General features: G+C 38.7%; 2 protein-coding genes and 1 non-coding gene across 3 annotated transcripts; 1 reads left to right on the plus strand and 2 right to left on the minus strand.

Moving 5' to 3' along the window:
- Positions 1-583: 583 nt before the first annotated feature.
- LOC145642747 (uncharacterized) lies at positions 584-1,753 on the plus strand. Its single transcript, XM_081693920.1, has one exon. The coding sequence runs from the start codon at positions 584-586 to the stop codon at positions 1,751-1,753; it is 1,170 nt and encodes a 389-aa protein (XP_081550046.1).
- Positions 1,754-9,783: 8,030 nt separating this feature from the next.
- Positions 9,784-11,240, minus strand: LOC145642748 (uncharacterized). The gene is made up of 6 exons (XM_081693921.1): positions 11,102-11,240; positions 10,783-11,045; positions 10,487-10,684; positions 10,328-10,332; positions 10,076-10,235; positions 9,784-9,954 (listed from the first exon to the last, which is right to left on the minus strand). Exons 1-6 carry the CDS (start codon positions 11,238-11,240, stop codon positions 9,784-9,786), a joined length of 936 nt encoding a protein of 311 aa, XP_081550047.1.
- Positions 11,241-17,295: 6,055 nt separating this feature from the next.
- LOC145557063 (small nucleolar RNA R71) lies at positions 17,296-17,401 on the minus strand. The gene has a single exon (XR_014092141.1). It is a non-coding gene; the product is annotated as a small nucleolar RNA R71 (small nucleolar RNA).
- Between the last annotated feature and the right edge of the window lie 2,060 nt (positions 17,402-19,461).

The following is a 19,461-nucleotide window of genomic DNA, read 5'->3' on the forward strand; positions in this document are numbered from 1 at the left end:
ATAGCAGGGAGGGGTTGGGGGGGGGGTTAAGGGTGAGTAGTTAATTGTTTACAAAACACCATCCTACAAATTACATAATCCTAAAATTAGTTCATAGTTAGCCTAAAATTCACAGTGCTAAAAAGACAAAAGCAGCATCTATGTTCCAATCTTCTAGGCTCCGTTGAAGACCATTCTAAAAAAATCTAGCCACCACTTCATCACCTATAGTCAGCCTGAAAAAAAAAAGTATAGGGACTCATGGCAGAGTTCTTGGAAGAACTCTTTTTCAATGAAAATCAACTGTACAATGAGGAGCAAACAATGGAAGCATGGCATCATTTCACAGATGAAGAGACTCAAGATGAAAACAGCAACTCAGAAGAAGAAGGTGGTTATGATGGAGATGATGATGTTGAAGTACATGGTCCACTACATATGTATGGCAGACAAAGCAGAGAAATGACAGTAGAAGAAAAGCGCCAACTAGTTGATGAGATCATGCTCAATATGGAGGGGGACTCATTGCCAAGGGGATTTGGCAAGAAAGCATCATGTGCATAGATCAACAACAACAAGATGGTTTAAGGTAATTAAACAACACATGTTACAAGGAAATGCTGTAGATGTAAGGACAAAAAAAATAGGCACTGTGGGCAGAAAACAAAAGGAGTACACTGATGAATTTTTAACATCAGTGCCTTTGTACAAAAGACAAACTGAAAGAGGATATGCTGCATCACTTAATGTGTCAAAGTCAGCTATTCACAGATTAAGGAAAAGGGGTAGATTGAGAACACACACAAGCACAAACAAACCAGCAATCACTGACCAGCATAAAATAACAAGAATGAAATGGGTTCTAAGTCACATAACCCCAATTCCAGCAGAAGGGGACCCTTTATTTGAAGACATGCAACAATGGATACACATTGATGAAAAGTGGTTTTTTATAAACCCAGAAATAAGGACATTCTACCTCCTCCCAGCTGAAGACAATCCATACAGATCCCAACAGTCTAAAAGGTTCAAGATAAAGGCTATGTTTATGGGTATGATTGGGAAACCATTGTATGATGCAAACAAACAATTATTACATGATGGGAAGTATGGTCTTTTCCCTTTTGTGAAGTATGAGGAAGCAAAGAAAAAGAGTAAAAACAGAGACAAGGGAACCATTGAGGCTAAGGTAGTCCAGAGCATTAACAAGGAAGCAATAAGGGACATGCTACTTAATCATGTGTTGCCAACAATACATGAACAATGGCCACCCCAACTTCCCAAAAACATAACTATCCAATGGGATAATGCTAGGCCTCACCAAATACCACAAGATGCAGAATTTCAAGAAGCATGTCAAGCATATGGATTCAACATACAGTTTGTTTTTCAACCATCACAATCACCAGACATGAATGTTCTAGACTTAGGACTTTTCAATGTCATTCAATCACTGCAATATCAGTCATTCCCTCAAACTTTAGATGATCTCATCAAAGAAGTAGAAATAGCATTCAAAGGATTTGATCCAGAGTTGAACAAATACAGTTGGATTACACTTCAGTCATGCATGGTTGAGGTGTTAAGAAGAAAAGGAGGAAACAACTACACAATACCACACATGAAAAAAAGAAGTCTAGAAAGGCAAGGTGTTCTACCAGAATTGCTTCAAGTAGACAAGGAATTAATTGCAGAGGTTGTTTCCTATCTTGATTCAATCACAATTCCAAGTTCAAATGCAACTGAATCTCAAATGGAAGTGGATGCAGATTGAAGACTATATAAGGAACCACATTCAAACCAACACAACCAAAGACTGCCACATCTAACCAGTAAAAGCTTAACATGTTTTTTTGTAGTTTTTGTTGGTATTGGTTAGGTGTATTTTGGTACATAGTTAATGTAAACATTGTTAGGCAGTCTTGTATGGTACTATAGTTTGGTAATTAATGGAAACTCAATCTATTTTGGTCACTAATATTCCATCAAATAGGGTTACATTTCTCTTTCAAGGCATCAATGAGTTATGGTACCTCAATAGATACCTCAATAAGAGGTATCTAGAGCAGCCATGTCACTCAAATAGCTATCAGATGAGTCCCTTCATCATTTGGATGGGATTCAATTTGATGCAATCAGTTGGGAGAGGGGACTCAATGCATCATACACAGGGGACTCAAGGAACAAAATCATACACAGCCCATTTCATACTCCAACCATAGTTACTGAAGCACACAACCAACTTCTCAAATCCAAAAACAAATAAGGGGGCTCATCAATTTTAATCCAAAACAACAATTCATATCCAAACAACCAACAACTCATACAACAATAAGATATCCAAACATATCACTGGATAAAGATAAAACCTTAATAAAATAACAATTCAAACCCAAACAACCAACAACTGATACACCACCAACATATGCATTTCATACTCCTACCAACATCTCAATTCCAAAAAAAAAAAAAACAGGGGCCTCATCAATTTTAATCCAAACCCAAACAACCAACAACTGATTCACCATCAACATATTCAATAATAAAAGGAAACACATCAAATCAAAGCCAACCAACAAACAATATCAGACTAGGCATAACAACCAACACGGGACTCATGAATACCATAATATAGCATAAATTGGAACTTCAGAAGAAGATTAGAGTTTTAGAAATTACGCTGCTTAATTAGTATGGGGGAAGGGACTACTGGGGGGTAGTAGATCTGGAGGTAAGCCTCCAGTACATCATCAGGCTCTTGGCCCCCAGGAAGTGAGCCCCTCAAGCGCTTCCTACCAGCGCCAGACCCAGAAGCACTCCCACCCATCATGGGATGGGAAGTGGGTGGCTGGAGAACTTCTCCGGCAGTGAGCTCCTGGAATAACGAAGACCCCGTCTCCGATTTAGCGTCTGGTGGTGGTGAAGCAGTTGGAACAGCCACCACAGCAGCAGATCCACCGTCTTTGGTGGAAACTACCTCCAGATCTGCGCAGTGAGGTGGCGGAACCGCCCTTTTGGACCCAGAAACCTTAATGGGCTTGTCATCCTCGTCGCTTGAAATGTATTTAGCAAGCTTCGCACCGTGAATCTTCCTCCTTGCAATTACAGAAGCACGACGGAGCGGCTTCATCACCCCAGAACCACGACGAGGTATGTACGTGGTTCACTCAGATTTTTTTGGAGTTCGAGTAGATCCAGAAGATAGGGACTCATGGCTGTCGAGATCAATGATTTTTGGTTGAGAGGAAGACATTTGAAGAGTGAAATGGGGTGAATCGGTGTGAAAATACAGAGGATGATGAGAGAGAAAGGAGGAAGAAGTACGCTTTTGGAGGAGAAAGAGAAGGCGAAGAGGAGAGAGAAATAAGAAACGACGAGAGAGAGAGAGAATTTAAACACTTAGGGTTTGAGAGGAGGGGCTTCATTTCTGGAAAAATTTTCCAGAATTTATTTCTCCCAACCATTTTCCAGTATTGAATGCAGATTCAATGAAGGTGGTTGGGACATGAAGCAATTTAAAAGAGGAGGGGGTAAATTTGGTGGGAGTAGTTAGATTAATTAATAAAATAAGTAAACTAAGTAAAACAAATTAGGAGTGTTAATATAATAGGTTAGTAAATAAGTAAGGGAAAATATGTAAATTTACACCCAAAAACTTACCAAAAAAGGAAAATTTTTTTTTTGTTGCAAGTAAAGTGAACCACCCCAAAAAGAAAATTGTTGCAACTAAAATGAACCGGAGGTAGTAAATAAAATCAAAAGAAAATAAATAAAATAAAATATAGAAAACAAACTTGAAAATAAAAGAAAAATAAGAGGAAAACGAGAAGAAAAATATTAACAAGAATTTAGAATAAGAACATAAGAGAATAAGAAACATAAATAAATTACAAAATTAAATTAAAAACTACAAAATACTCGAATAAAAAGATAAAAGACGAGAATAAGCAAATAAGAGAAATAAAGGAGAAAATGAGCTTAATTATAGAAATAAGCCGGAAAAGTATTCAATAAACACCCCTAAAAGTGACATAAAAGTAACTTATCAGTTAATTCTGACGAACCTGTGCCGATGGATTTCTCACCTCCGTTATCGGTTAAATCATCTTCGGGTTCACCATCTTCTGTTTCATCTGCCCAACTGGCTCAAGATACTAGGCAAAGGAAAAAACCACTTACTTTGAAACTATCAAAAAAAGGGGATAAGGTTTGGAATTGGGTCAAAGATGCTTGTCCTTATAAGAGGAGGTCTTCTACTCCCGCAGCTCTAGAGCAGCATTCCCCTCTTTCGGATGCTAACTCTGGTCGTCTCTCGTTTCTGAAACCCTTCAAAAAGCGTAAATGCAGCAACAACTCATCGGAAACAGATCCCAACTGGTTTGATTCTGAGGGTAGGGTAGCTCCCCGGTCTGAGCTACCAAGGCAGCCATGAATGTTGCGGCTTGGAACTGTCGGGGTCTTGGTACGGCGGACTCCCCTAAGGTTCCGTATGTGGTTTCTTTGGTCCTCTCTTTTGGTGTAGATATGATGTTTCTTATGGAAACTTTAGTGTCTGTTAATGTAGCTGTTCAAAAGTTAGCTTCGATTAGTTTTGATGGTTTTTGTGGTTGTGATGCTTTAGGCCTTAGTGGTGGCTTGGTAGTTTTTTGGTTTGCTCCTCTTGTAGTGAAGCCTCTTTCTATTTCCCCTCATGTAATCTTTTGTAAAGTTGAAGTTCCTGGTCAAGCAATAAAATATATCCTGTTTGTGTATGGTTCGCCTTATACTTCTGATAGGCATTTAGTTTGGGAAAAAATCACCAATATTCTAAATTAAGTCCCAAATGCAATACATTTAGGTGATTTTAATCAGGTTGAGTATTTTAGTGATAAAATAGGAGATTCTTTTGAGATTCCTGGCCGTCACCAATTTATGGAGTGGAAATTACAGACTAACTTAATGGATATCCCATTTTCAGGACCACATTTTACTTGGACTAATGGTCAAATCCATAACCCTACATTTGAAAGATCGGATAAGGGTTATGCTACATCGTCATGGTTGGATTTATATCCCGAAGCATCTATTATTCATCAACCGATTCTTTTTTCTGACCATGCTGCTATTATTTTACGTGAAGTTGGATTTGTTGCTACTCGGAGAAGGCCATATAAGATTGAAAACTAGTGTTTAGGTCTTACAGAAGTTTCAAGGATCATTCGGTCTGAGTGGCATAGATCTCAGTCTGGTTCATTTATGTTTTCAGTTTCTAGAAAATTGGATGAGGTGAAACATCATATGCTTTGTTGGTGTGTTTCGAATAAACAAAAATGGGGTATTTACTGGCAGGATTTGCAGAGCTCAGTGGCTTCGGGATCTATCGATCTTCAAGATGCAAAAAATAGATCCGATCTTCTAGTTCTTCGAGATGAAAAGCTTTCACGCGCTCAAATGAAATTTATGTTTTGGAAACAAAAGTGTAAGATTCGTTGGGATGCTTTAGGGGAATCCTATTCCAGTCTACTTTTTAGGTCGGTGCAAGCTCGTCGCCGGAGAAACAAGATTATGAGTTTGAAAGATGAAAATGATGTATGGGTTTCTGATCAGGCACAAATTTCTTGTCTGTTGGAAAGACACTTTGCTCAGCTTTATAACTGTCATGGCTCTTCTTCTCCTCCTGCTTCATGTCAATGGGATGAGTTAGACATTCCTACTATTTCTGATTTTGATTATTAGTATCTCATGATTCCTTTTTCCGCTTCTGAAATTAAGGAAGCGATGTTTCATATTAGTAGTGATAAATCTCCTGGTCCTGATGGTTTTACATCGGCGTTTTTTAAGCTTCATTGGGAGATTGTTGGTCCTCAGATTATTGAAGCAATCCAGTTTTTCTTCGTTCATGGCTATTTGCTAAAGGAATGGAATCGTACTTTTTTGATTCTTCTCCCAAAGGTAGATCATCCTGAAACTCCCTCTCAGTTTCGTCCGATAGGCTTATGTAATGTGCTTTATAAATGCATTGCTAAATGCCTTACTAATCGGCTCCGTCGTATTTTACCTGCCTTAATTTCTGACACTCAGAATGCTTTTGTTCCGGGTCGTTTAATGGCGGATAATGGTTTGTTGGCCCATGAGCTTTTGTATTATATGTCTAATTCATCTTCTAAAGTTTGTTCAGCTGCCTTGAAGCTTGATATGAACAAAGCCTAAGACAGGGTTAATTGGGATTTTCTTTGGGAGGTTCTTCGAAGATTTGGTTTTCCCCCGTATCGTATCAAATCCTGATTAACGGTTCTCCGTCTTAACCTTTTCTTCCTAGATGTGGTCTGCGTCAAGGGGATCCTTTGTCCCCTTACCTCTTTGTCTTATGCATGGAAGTATTCTCTTTGATGCTGCGGCGTGATGAGCAGAGGGGTTTGTTCCAAGGACTCCGTATTTCTCTTCGGGCGCCTTCTATATCTCATCTCTTTTTTGCAGATGATGCGCTGTTGTTCTTTAAGGTTTCGCCGTCAACCTGTGATCAGATGCTTGCGGTGATTAATGAATTCTTTTCGGTTTCGGGTCAGATGATTAATCTACAGAAATCCTTTGTTAGATTCAGTTCTAATACTCCAGATGATTTTCGAGACTATTTATCAAAAAGTCTCAGAATGAACTCTCGTTCTTCTATTGGAGATTATTTGGGGCTTCCTGTGGATTTGGGTCGAAGTAAGTGCAAGGACTTTCAGTGTTTGATAGATAAGATGGTTCGCCGTCGCTCAGCTCTCTCTTCACTTCGGCTTTCGGCTGCTGCTAAATTGGTAATTATAAACTCTATTTTGATTGCTTCCTTCAACCATGTTCTTTCTGTGTTTAAGGTGCCCTCTACAGTTTGTGATAGAGTAAATTCTCTACTTTTACTATTTTGGTGGAAGTCTGGGAAAGATGCTAAAGGTTTGGCCATGGCACCAGCGGCTGATGTTTATCTCCCTAAAGGACTGGGGGGTTTGGGAATTCGTCATTTTCAGTCTTTTAATGTTGCTATGCTTTCTAAGCAGGCTTGGCGTTTGAGGCGACATTCCCAACTCTTAGCTTCCCGTGTTTTGAGAGAGAAGTATCCTACTCTGCTTCAACACAGGTCTTCTCTTTCTTGTAATCGGCCTTCTTGGGGTAGTCGAGGGCTGTTAGCAGGAAGTTCAGTTCTTTCTATGGGCAGTGCTTGGAAAATTGGTTCAGGGAAGAATATTAGTATCTTAAATGGCTGCTGGCTTCCCAATGTTCGAGTGGAGTTTAAGGATTACATTCCAGTTATTGCTCGGCCTACTTATGTTTCGGAGTTGTTCCTTTCCAACTCCCCTGCTTGAAATCCTACGTTAGTTAGATCTCTCTTCCCTCAACGTGTGGCTATGTCTATTCTTGGGCTTGAACGTCCTATGAAGGAAGTTGATGATTTTATTTATTGGAAATATACCCGTGATGGTTTATTTTCTACTAAATCAGCATACTCACATATCTTGTCTCAGAATTTTATTTCTTCAGACACCTCGCTTCCTCCTTCCTAGTGGAAATGTTTGTGGGGTTTACCTATTCTTCCCAAGTGGAAGATGTTTGCCTGGATGATCATTCGTAATGCTCTTCCTACAGTGGAGGTACTTGCTAAAAAGGGAATTCCTATGGATTTAGCTTGTATTTTCTGTCATGCTTCTAGTGAATTGGTGTCTCAGTTGTTCCGGGACTGTTCTTTCATTGGTTCTTTGTGGAGCTCTATTGACTGGAGCCTGGTTCCTATGCATGTGACTCCTATGCCGTTTCTTGATTGGTTTTCTTGTATTATCTCTGGGTTTGGTTCTTCTTAAGAACTAGCTTCGTCTTGATTACTTTTTCGGGGTTTGTTGGGCGATTTGGTTGACTAGAAACCATGTCAGATTTCGTTCGGCGGTTTATTCTCCCTATTCTATTTTGGATTTAGCTTCGGATTGGTGTCTCAGAAGCAAGAATGCCCGTAAGATGTCAGTTAGTCCTGTGGATAAACCACCGGGTTTTTCTTGTTCTCCTACTACTTATGCTATTTGTGGAAACTTGGATGTTGATTGTGACACTTATATGTTTTTTGATGGAGCTTGGGATAAGGAGACTCACAATGCTGGCACTGGTTGGTGTTTTGGTACCTCTTCTTCGCAGTCCATTGGTGGTGGAGCTAAAGCTTGTATGTCCAGCTCGGCTCTTCATTCGGAATTGCTAGCCTGTCTGTTTGGGCTTCAACAGGCTCGTTTACAAGGTTTTACTCAGATTCTCTCACTGACTGCTTTGCTATACCTCAGCTTCTTCTGCGACAGGGAAAATATGATATGTCGATCATTTGGACCCTTCAGGAAATCCGTCAGATTTTATCGACTTTTGCTACTTGTCACATTCGGAAGGTTTCTAGATCTTCTGTTGCGGAGGCTCATTTTCTTGCTGGGGCGGCTCGTCGTAGGGATTTACTTTGTTTTTCTTTTTAAGTTTGTTGTAAGTTTCCTTTGTAAAAAACAAAAAAAAAGAAATCAATAATATTCACCTGTACAATACATTCGATAGCTTATCAATATTCAACACCAATGACGAATGAACTTTTAGATATATTAAGACTTTAGCTTAGTTTTATAACTTTAAACTAATTTTTACATTACCATAACAATCAAATGAAACAACCAAGCACGACTATACGAGATGGCTAGTCCATAAATAAAACAATGGTGCTGATTGGAGCTTTTGCTTCCTTGTAGATGAAGCTCGTTTGCCGCTTGATGTTGCTTGGAGCTTGCTAGCTACTTTTTGTAGAGATATCAACTACCAGCAACTGATATCGATTTCCGGTAGAGATTAGTGAGAGAGAAAGATTTGGGGTTAAGCTATGCGGCGGCTGATAAATACTATCATATTACTGTATTTGGGTTAGGGGAAGGTAAGAGAGAGATAATAGTTGTGGGATAGGCTTTTTGATATAGAAAAATAATAAAAAAAATTAAATAAAAACGGGTAAACGGATCTGGATCCGAGTATATTGTTTAGACCCGTATCCAAATCCGTTTTTTTGCACAAGATCCGTACCCGGATCCACCAGGTCTAAATTTTGAAGATCCATATCCGTTTTCATGGAGATGGATCCACGGATCTGGGTCGGATCTGGATCCATTTCCATCCCTACTTGCAAGTGATGTATTGTGTTTCTTAATGAAATAAAAAGTGCAATATTTTGTTATTCAATCCTGTTATGCATTATTTTGTGTTAATTGAATCAAGCAAAAATCTGTCTTATTTTGATAATTGAAAAAATTGAAAGATGGCAATAATATTAGGATACTCCACAAATTTGTTAATGTAACTATTCTTTGTTCAAATTGACAAGTAGACATATGCTTCAAATATGTCCCAAAACACCAGCAAACATATGGTTCAAGTTGTCCATAAAACCAAATACAAAATGCTTCAAATTTGTCCAAAAAACAAGCATACATATGTAAACTAATAGTGTTTACTTATGTTTAAAACCATATGGCACATAAGTCATAAATATATCCCAACTAAGGAGCAGGTTGTGATAATGAGACACCTCCCTTGGACGTCTTTGATCTTGTTGCCATTCATGTTGGTTGTGATGAGGATGCCACAATTGTTGATTCTGGTTAGCAAAAGGGCACCCCTGTTTTTTGCTTTAGTGTTATTTTGCTTCTTGTTCTTGCTTACACCCAATGTTGCCTTTTCTTTCCCACTCAAGCCACCTTGTCATGTTTGTGAATTATGCCCATACTGTTGGCATTTTCCGCACTTAACAACCCTTGATCTTTTTCCCTTTGCTTGCTCACCCTATTCTCTTTTTCTGTTTTTTGTTGGTCTTCCAATCCCTCTTTTCATTGTTGGAGAGAATATTTCTTCATAACGATTTTTGGGCCACTGCTCAACATCAGGTATGGAATTTATACTGTTAGCATATGCAAGCTTGTATCTTCTAACTGAGTACCACTCACCTATATCTTTCTGTGGGTCATCATGCGCATGTAAAATTTCTCTCACAACATGTTTATAAGGAAACCCACTTAGTTGCCAAGAATTGCACACACAAGTTTTCTCCATGAGGTTAACAGGAGAACTGACTTGCCAGGCCATCCAAAATCTCATACTCCCCATCACCAGATTTCAGACATTTCCTAGACTCTTGAGTTATTACTTGCAGCCTTCTTAGTATATTAGGACAGATATTATCATTCCAACCCTCAGCATTCTCCTTCCTGGTAGTCATTCTCACCATAGTCAATCTCCTAATTCATGTGCACACAAATTACATAACTATAAGCAGTATATCTTGTAAGAACCACTGTTAAAACATATAAGTTTAAGTTAAGTCTCATACCTTAGCTTCCAGTATAGTCAATATTAGTCTGTATCTATCAACACCTAAAATGGCATTGAAGCTTTCAACAAAATTAGACGTGTTGACATCACATCTGATTGCTGGGTTAAAGGCATGTTTTTACCAAGTTGACTGGGGTCCAACCTTTCACAACCATACCAGAGCTAAGGGATTGAATTTTTGCAGTGCTCTCATATCCTTTTTGAATGTGAATGGGTTGTATGCCCCGCAAGCCTTCCAAAACAAAGAGAACATCAGCAAGCTAAGGAAGTTGGTCTTGAAATTCTTCACCAAGTGTTTACAGTAGCATCTTCTCTCCACTTTTGGCCATAATTCTGTCAATGCCACATCTATTCCCTACTCAAGCATATGCTAATTTTAAGTGTGAGTAAACATAGACACTAATAAGAAAATTTACATAGGGAAAAGAAATGGAAAAGAAACAAAATTTTCACCTTTTGCTTGTCAAACATTATGCACCATTCATCACCTCTACCACTTTCTTGCAATGCATTCTTCAAATGCCAGACAAAGAATTTCCAAATGTCAGCATCTTCAGCTCCCACAATTGTCCATGGAACAAGAAAAATCTCATTGTTGGAATCAATAGCAACTGTTGAAAGCAACACTCCCCCATAATGTCCCTTAAGATGTGCTCCATCCACCCCAATCAGGCTTTTGCATCCAGCCATTAACCCATCCAAAGCAGCCCTGAATGCTATGAAAATAGAACTAAACACCAAGGTCTCTCAGGGCATGGTTTAGTCCAAGCACAAAAGGCCTTAGACTCTGGGTTGAGCTCTCTAATAATATCACTGTACATGGGCAAAGAATTGTAAGAAACATCATGGCCACCAATATGAATTTCTTCCAAGGCCTTAGTTCTCACTTTGTATAAAGTGCTTAGGGCCATTTACACTCCATATCTCTACCACTAAAGCTCATTAAGAGTATTAGTAGGGATGTCATTATTATCATTGATGTCATCTAGTAACACTCTCTGAGCCCATTTCACATTCACCATATTGTTCCTGGTATCAACTCCTTCACATGTGTGTTCTGAGTGTTGTATGCTTTTAATTGCCCAGGTTGTACCATCTGGTAGTACAGATGCATGCAATCTCCACCTACAGTTTACATTAGAGCACCTAACACCATACCTCCGGTTGCTAGCATCATCTACCATTATTGCAAACCCACACTGTATGCAATAGTCTCTTACAACATCCCTTAGATGTTGCTTGTTAGTAAACAATTGCACTCCTTCAACACAATTTTTCCAAACCCTTCATTTTTGTACACTTCTCCATTATTATACTTCCTAGTTAAGTAGTTATCTCCTTAATTCTCATAATCAAACTAAGGTTCATCAAATGGGTCATTTGAATCTTCAATCATGGGCCCATATTCATCCTCTTCAATCTCATCTTCTGGTTCAAGACTCTCTTCTTCTGTATATTCACTAATCTCTTCACCATCACTCCCACCTGGAATGTATCATTCATCCTCTTCATTATATCATCATACACAATCATCATAGTGTCAACAGAATCATCCCCTAAGCTAATCCCATCTAGGGGTGTTCGCGGTGCGGTTTGGATCATAAATCGCACCAAACCGCAAAAGTGCGGTTTGTAATTTTTTCAAACCGCACCAAACCGCACTTTTAAAAAAACCGCACCAAACCGCACCGCAAAATGCGGTTTAGTGCGATGCGGTTTGCGGTTTAACCGTATTTTATTAAAATTGTAATTATTCTTTTAAAAACAAAACTTTTATTTTATTTTATAATTATTAGTTTATAATTCAAATATTAAACTCTTTTAATTAATCTTTAATTAACTAATAGTTAAAGATTAGCTCATATAATTTAGTTCTTTTATATAATTTTAATGAAAATATAGTTTAAAAGTCGTAAATCGCATTAAAGTGCGGTTTGGTCTCAATATTTTTTGAAACCGCACCAAACCGCAAATCGCGGTATAGTCATTTTTAAAAACCGCACCGCAAATTTCAAACCGCAAACCGCACCAAACCGCAAAATTACGGTTTGGTTTGCGGTTTGGTGCGGTCTAAACCACACTTTGTACAACCCTAATCCCATCCCTAGCTTAAGCATTATTCACATCACTATCACCTCCATCACTTGTACTAGAACTAATCACAATGCCTTTCCTCTTAGCAGTTGTCCTAGGCATTCTTCTTTGAAAAATAGATGACACCCTATAAGGCTTAGATGGTTCATTCTGCCCATAACTAGTTCCTGCACCAAACACTCTAATGTTCTTCAAGGGTGGTATGATTGTCTGGGTAGATTGTTGGGGTTGTGTGTTCTGAGTAATGGTCTCTAAGGCTGTCAAACGTGTCATGTTGTGTCGTGTTTGTGTTCGTGTCAATAATAAATGGGTTGAAAACTTTTGACCCAAACCTAACCCATATATTAAACGGGTTGAAAAGTTTGACCCAAACCTAACCCATTTAATAAATGGGTTAATCGGGTAACCTTTTAACCCACATAATATATAATAAACCACTCCCTCTGTCCCTAAATTAAAGAACGACTATTTTGGGCATTTTTCATGGGTATTAAGAAACTTAAGTGAGAAGTACAAGTATATGAGGAAGGTAATAAAAGTACATTGCATTGATAAGGTAAATTTTCATGGGATTTGTGAAAAAGTAGAGAGAAAGTAATAAAAATACATAGAAAAAGAAAAATTTATATGGGAAAACTTATTTAATTTGCAAAAATAGTATTGCAAATTGGAAGGTATATGAATGAAAATGGGATGAACATTTTGGGACTAAAATCTCGCCAAAAAGGTCGTTCTTTTAGGGACGAAGGGAGTAATTAATATTCAACATAATAATTAAAAAGACATACCAAGAGGGGGTGATTAGAAAATATTTACATTTTAGTGAAAATTAAAGAAAAATTATGAAGGATATTAGGAGGTGGAAGATGACGTTAGTTTTGAGGAATTGAAGCTGGGTGAAGTCGTGAAATAAAAAAATTTTGGTTTCTTTTACTACTTAATAATCGGGTTAATCGTGTCAGGTTCGTGTTAACGGGTTGTTTTTCAAACCATTTACATAATCGGGTTATGCGTGTTAGGTTCGGGTTGAAAATTTTAACCCAAACCTAACCTATTTAATTATATGTCGGGTTTGTGTCGACCTAATTATTTAAACAGGTCAAGAATCCTCGACCCAAATCGGCTTATGTCATGTCGAGTTGTTGTGTCATGTTAGCTTTTGACAGCCCTAATGGTCTCAGATGGTAATCAGTGACATGGGAAAGACTTACTTGAGGTTGCATTGGCTGCCAAGGAGTGGGGGAAATGGTGAACTAACTCTCATGTACATTCCTTGTTCCTCTCCCGACCTCTTCCTACCCCTCTATGTCACCCAGACTCTCTATCACCTCTTCCTCTACCAGCACCTCTCCCTTTCCCATGACCTCCATCTCTACACGCACCTATTCCTCTCCCATTCCCTCTCCCTCTCCTATTACCTCCATCTCTACCAGCAACTCTTCCTCTTCCTCTCCCTCTCCCTCCCCCTCTCCCTCTTTCAAATTCCTCATTCTGTCATGTTCAATGTCTTCCGAAGTGGCATCTGGGTCATAATTTAGCACCTTAGGTTCTATAATAGATGGTTTAGGTAGTTTTGAACATGCTTGTCAAATTCAGCCTTAGTTACTAATACAACTTCAGGAATTTGATCCTCAGCCACATAAGATCTTTTATTCTTCTTAGGTGTAAGTTTTTTCCGGGCTATAGGTTTACTTGGTTCAATATTGGGATTGGTTCTGAAATGGGATTAACTGTTTCTACAATGGGGATTTCTGGTTCATCAATGGGATGATGTCCCTTAATAAGAGACCTAGCAGCTGCTATAACCGTAGTGTCCTTAAGACCATCCCCAACCCATATATAGATCTCTTTTTTTTAAGGAAAGTTTGCAAACATTTTCATAAGATCACTATCACTTTCAAGACTGACATGCTTTATCTTAAACACATGATTGAATGTGGGATTCTGGGCAGTTTCAACTCCCTCTTCCTTTACCTTTTCATAATACTCCACAATAAGGTCAATCAGATTGACTTTATCAATATCATCAACAATAATAGATACATCTTTACCCCTATATTGGAACTGTAACACAAAATTATCAACCATTCGGCATCAAACACACAAATAACAACATATCATAACTTAGAATTAAACCGTAACACATAAACTAGCGAAATTCCAGCAAAGACAACAACTTTAACCACAATCAACAACCAATTCAAACACCTAAGACAAATTAAACATACCAACTTCGCCATCATTGAACAAAAATATTCAGACATATAAACATCATAATCCCAATATGAAAGAAAAACAGAGCATAACTGTAGGGAATATTTCAAGCGTTAATCCCCTAGCTTGAACCCCACTATGATCATACATTAAAGTACGGTGGCGTCAAAAGGGAAAGAAGATAGAGCAAAAGAGTCGCCAACAAGTTTTTTAGGAACTTGTAAACCGTTCACGAGGTGAAGGTTACACCCCTTAACGATCTAGGAGATCGTCAACTCCAATAGGTCTTAAACCATGACTGATAGTTTGAGGATGAAGGTACAAATCCAACCTAAAAGAGATTGAACCTGCCCTAATAATAGGCCTCTACTTTATTCTGATCGTTGATGAGTGTCATTTATGGCACTCATAGGGTAGTCTTTTAGGATGATTTCATCTTCCTTTTTATGCTTTCTTATCTTATTTTTGGTCCTTTTTCCTTTAATCCCTTTCTTTCTTTCTTTCCTTGTGTTTTTCGTGTTTTCTTCGTGTTTTCCTTTTATTTGGTTCTTTTTCCCTTTTATTCCTTTTTGTTGTTTGTTTTTGTAGGTATCCAGGATTTATCTTTGCAAGGGAATCAAGTTGGGCTATAATGACTAAGCAAGGAGGAAATAATCGGCTTAGAGAGGGTTCAGAGAGGGCATGGAGAGGGCATCAAGCCCTGCGAGTCTGCCGCGGGCGCGGGTATAAAGGCCGCGGGCGCGGGCTCATTTGCACAAAAGTGGCAGATTTTGACCAGGAACTCTCCGCGGTCTGGCCGCGGGTGCGGGAAGATTGGAGAGCCCGCTCGTACCAGAGAGATCGCGACCCTCTGGTCATCCTGTGGGAGCAGGGGATTCGCCGCGCTTATGCCGTGGGCGCGGGTGCTTTTGCCGCGGGCGCGGGTGTTGCCCAAGAAGCCCGCGGAATTTTTAATGGGTTCTGTACCCATTTTTCCGCGGGCGCGGGAATCCCGTTTTTCTTCTTTGCCTATAAATACACTTGTAATTCCTTTTTGAACTTAACTTTTAGATAATTTTCATTAGCTTAATTCTAGAGAGAGAAATTAGAGAGAAGTTAGAGAGAAGTTCTTGGATTTGGATTTGTATTTCAACATTGGATCATTTGTGCTTGGATTTCTTCATTTTCAATCATTAATGTTAGTAAGATTTTCTTCTTCTAGTTCATCTCTTACTTGATTGATTTAGTTTCATCTTTGATTGTTAGAATTGCTTGGATTTGAATTGGATATTGTAGTTGATATTGCTTTCTCTTGATTTTGATTTAGAATGATGATTAATGCTAATTCTAGTGATTTGTTCTTGAGTTACACCATGATTAGTGAGTAGATTATTTGCTAGGGAGAAGGGGAAGCATGCTTGATTGATAATTTGTGCTAGTTGATGATCTTTGATAGATTGAATTGTTGTTGCAATTAAATTGGTTGACATAGTTTTGCATGTGATTAATTAGATTAGGAATGATCAACCTATAAGATTAATCTAGATTGCATTGCATTTCTTAATGACATGATCCATCAATTTGAGAATTGCTTTAATTGATTGAGTTCAATTGTGAATTTCCTTGATTAGCCACTCATAGTGACCCCTAGTTTGGCCTCTAGGAGATAGCTCTTGAACTCTCTTGATTGCTACTATTGTTTGTCCTTTGCAATGCTTGAATCAAATGAAGAAATTGTCGATTAGCACGATTATTGAATTAGCATGTGGAACCAATATCCCTAGCATTTAGCTTATTGAATTACTTGATTAGTCTAGTTTTGCTATCATAACACCAACCATTTTTTCACTTCAATCTCCAAAATAGCTTGATTTAGGCTAAAGAGAACACCAACTAACTCCTTTGGGTTCGACCCTATACTTACCTATACTCGTTTTAGGTTGGTTTAGGATTTTATAAATAGTGTTTGATTTTGGGATAAGCAATTAACGACTAGTTTATTCCTCTATCAAAATGGCACCGTTGCCGGGGAGTGAAATTGGTGCTTAGCTTTAGTTGTTGAGTCTTTTTCATTTTAATTGAAAAAAAAAATACAAAAAGATTTTGTTTCTTAATGCTACATTTGTAGCTGTGCTACTTATATTTTCATTGAGTTTTGCATGCATAGAGCTCGTGATCGATCCATTGTGCCTTTTGACCCGGAAATCGAATGGACTCTTTCGAGGAGAAGAGTTTCTAGTCGGTCCTTTAAATTTAGTTCTTCAAGCGAAGAAGGATTTGAAGAGGAACTAGGCAGGGGAGATCAACCAAGAGTTGCTTTGAAAGAATTGGGAATTCCCGGTGCGTACAAGTTTGAGAGTGGAATTGCTCCACCTACAACACCGGCGAATGACTTCGAAATTAGGCCGGATATGATCGTTTTGATCGAAAGGAGACAATATAGCGGAGCTAAGAATGATAGTCCGTTAAACAATCTCAAGGAGTTCGAAAAGTATTGCAACACTATCAAAGTGAACGGAGTTTCTCAAGAATTCATCCGGCTAAAGTTGTTTCCATTTTCTCTCATAGGCCGAGCCTTGGAGTGGTTGGATAAGGAGGTAAAGCCAAATTCCCTTCGAACATGGGACGAAGTCACCAAGGAATTCTTGTCCCGATTCTACCCACAAAAGAAAACGGCGGAGGCTAGAGCTTTGATTCAAGGGTTCAAGCAAAGACCTAATGAAAGCCTCTACGAAGCATGGGAGAGGTATAAAGAGTATCAAAGGGAATGTCCCCACCACGGAATTCCAACTTATCAAGTCATTCAAATTTTCTATGGTGGCCTAAGTCCTCAAGGCAAATCATGCCTTGATGGGGGTGCCGGAGGTCCCATAATGAATCGGACGGAAGAGGAAGTGGTGGACATTATAGAGGACGTGGTTAAGTACTATAGAGATTGGCAAGATGGTGAGAGGGATTCAACTACCAAGAGTGGTTCTTCGGTGTACTCTATAGACCATCTAAATGCGATCAACAACTTATCCTCACAAATGACAACCTTGGGGAAAGAAATGACCGCAATCAAGGCCAAGTTGGAAGGTTCCTTTGCTTCTCAAGCTTCGAATTCTCCCTCCCAATTTAAGGGGAGAGGTACCTTTTATAACTCTCAACCCCCTCCCTCTTCAAATAATATGCCTAGTGGTTGCTTGTTTTGTGATGCATGTGGATCTTATGATCATGACTCTTGTAATTGCCCTCATGCTTCCCCGGAATGTGGTGATGATTTTGATAATAGTGAGAGTGAGCATGTGAATTATGTGTCAAATAATAATGTGCAAAGGTTTAATAATCAAAGAGGTCAATGGAATAGGAATTACCAAAACCAAGGTAATTTTGACAACTATAACCAAGGTGGTGGTTATAGGAACCAAGGTTCTCGTGGCAACTATAACAATCAAGGTTATAGTAGTCAAAATCAAAACAAAAATTATGGTAATCAAAACCAAAGGTATGGAAATCATAACCAAGGTAGTGGAAACCATAATCAAGGTTATGGTCAAATCCAAAATAGGGGTAATTGGAACAATCAAGGTAGGTGGCAATTTTCAAAATAATTCTCAAAGAGGTCCCCCACCCGGATTTGTTCCAAAGACTCAAGGTGAAAATTCCTATTCACAATCTTCTTCTTCTAGGACCAATTTGGAGGAAATAATTGAAAATCAAACCAAGTTGTTGAACACATATATGGCCGTTAGTGACAAGAAGTTCAATGAAATGATGACCCACAACAAAATGCTCGAAAACCAAATTTCTCAACTTGCTAGTGCTTTGAAAGACCAAGCAAGCCCTTCTTATTTACCTTCCCAAGGCCTAGATCCCAAGAAACCCGTGAATGCTATTGTTACAAGGAGTGGTAAGGTTCTTGAGGAGAGATTGCCTAGGAGGAGTGATAACAAGGAGGTCCCCAAGGAAGCTTTGGTTGAGAATGAGGGAAGTAGAGCATCTTTAGATGAGGTTGTGGTTGAGACACCAAGAGAGGTGAGTGTAGAGAAAGAGATTGTGATACCCAAGATCCCTTATCCCCAAAAATTCATGAGACACAAATTGGATGAGCAATTTGGGAGATTTATTGATATGCTCAAACAACTTCACCTTTCTCTACTTTTCACCGATGTGATCAACCAAATGCCTAATTATGCCAAATTCCTCAAAGACATTTTGAGCGGAAAGAGGACTTGTGATGTTGTGGATACAATCAATTTGACTGAAAATTGTAGTGCGATCATCATGAACAAAATGCCACCTAAGTTGAAAGACCCCGGAAACTTTTCCATCCCTTGTGCTATTAACAAGATGTAATTTGATAATGCCTTATGTAACTTAGGAGCTAGTGTAAGCTTAATTCCATATTCGATTTATCAAAGACTTGATCTAGGGGAACTCATACCTTCTAACATTACCTTGCAATTAGCCGATAGGTCAATCAAGTTTCCAAAAGGTAAAGTGGAAGATGTTCCATTGAGGGTTAGGAAGTTTGTGTTCCCGGTGGATTTTGTTGTTTTAGAAATGGATGAAGATGCTACCATTCCAATTATTCTAGGTAGACCCTTTCTTGCTACCTCGGGTGCTATGATAGATGTAAAGTGTGCAAAGATTTCCCTTAAGGTAGGAGATGAGGTCATAGAATTCGATTTGAATGAAAGCATGAAATATCCAAGTTCTTCTCTTGAAAATTGCATGATGATTGACTCTCTTGATCATGTTGTGTCTTCCATGCATGAGCACTTGCTCACCTCTAACGATGCTCTTGAGAATGTTTTGTTGAACAAAGACAAGCTAGGTGTACCATGCAAGGAGGTAGCATTG

This window comes from Chenopodium album, chromosome 8, assembly GCF_948465745.1.
Source record: "Chenopodium album chromosome 8, dcCheAlbu1.1, whole genome shotgun sequence".
Classification (NCBI taxonomy): Eukaryota; Viridiplantae; Streptophyta; class Magnoliopsida; order Caryophyllales; family Amaranthaceae; genus Chenopodium; species Chenopodium album.

Excerpts from the sequence above, each read along its gene's own strand:
- LOC145642747 (XM_081693920.1), top strand. The coding sequence starts at position 584 with ATGTTACAAGGAAATGCTGTAGATGTAAGGACAAAAAAAATAGGCACT.
- LOC145642748 (XM_081693921.1), bottom strand. The coding sequence starts at position 11,240 with ATGGCCCTAAGCACTTTATACAAAGTGAGAACTAAGGCCTTGGAAGAA. Across the intron at positions 11,046-11,101 it reads CCCAGAGTCTAAGGCCTTTT|CATTCAGGGCTGCTTTGGAT; the intron begins GTGCTTGGACTA and ends CTATTTTCATAG. Across the intron at positions 9,955-10,075 it reads ATGAGATTTTGGATGGCCTG|AAAGATATAGGTGAGTGGTA; the intron begins GCAAGTCAGTTC and ends GATGACCCACAG.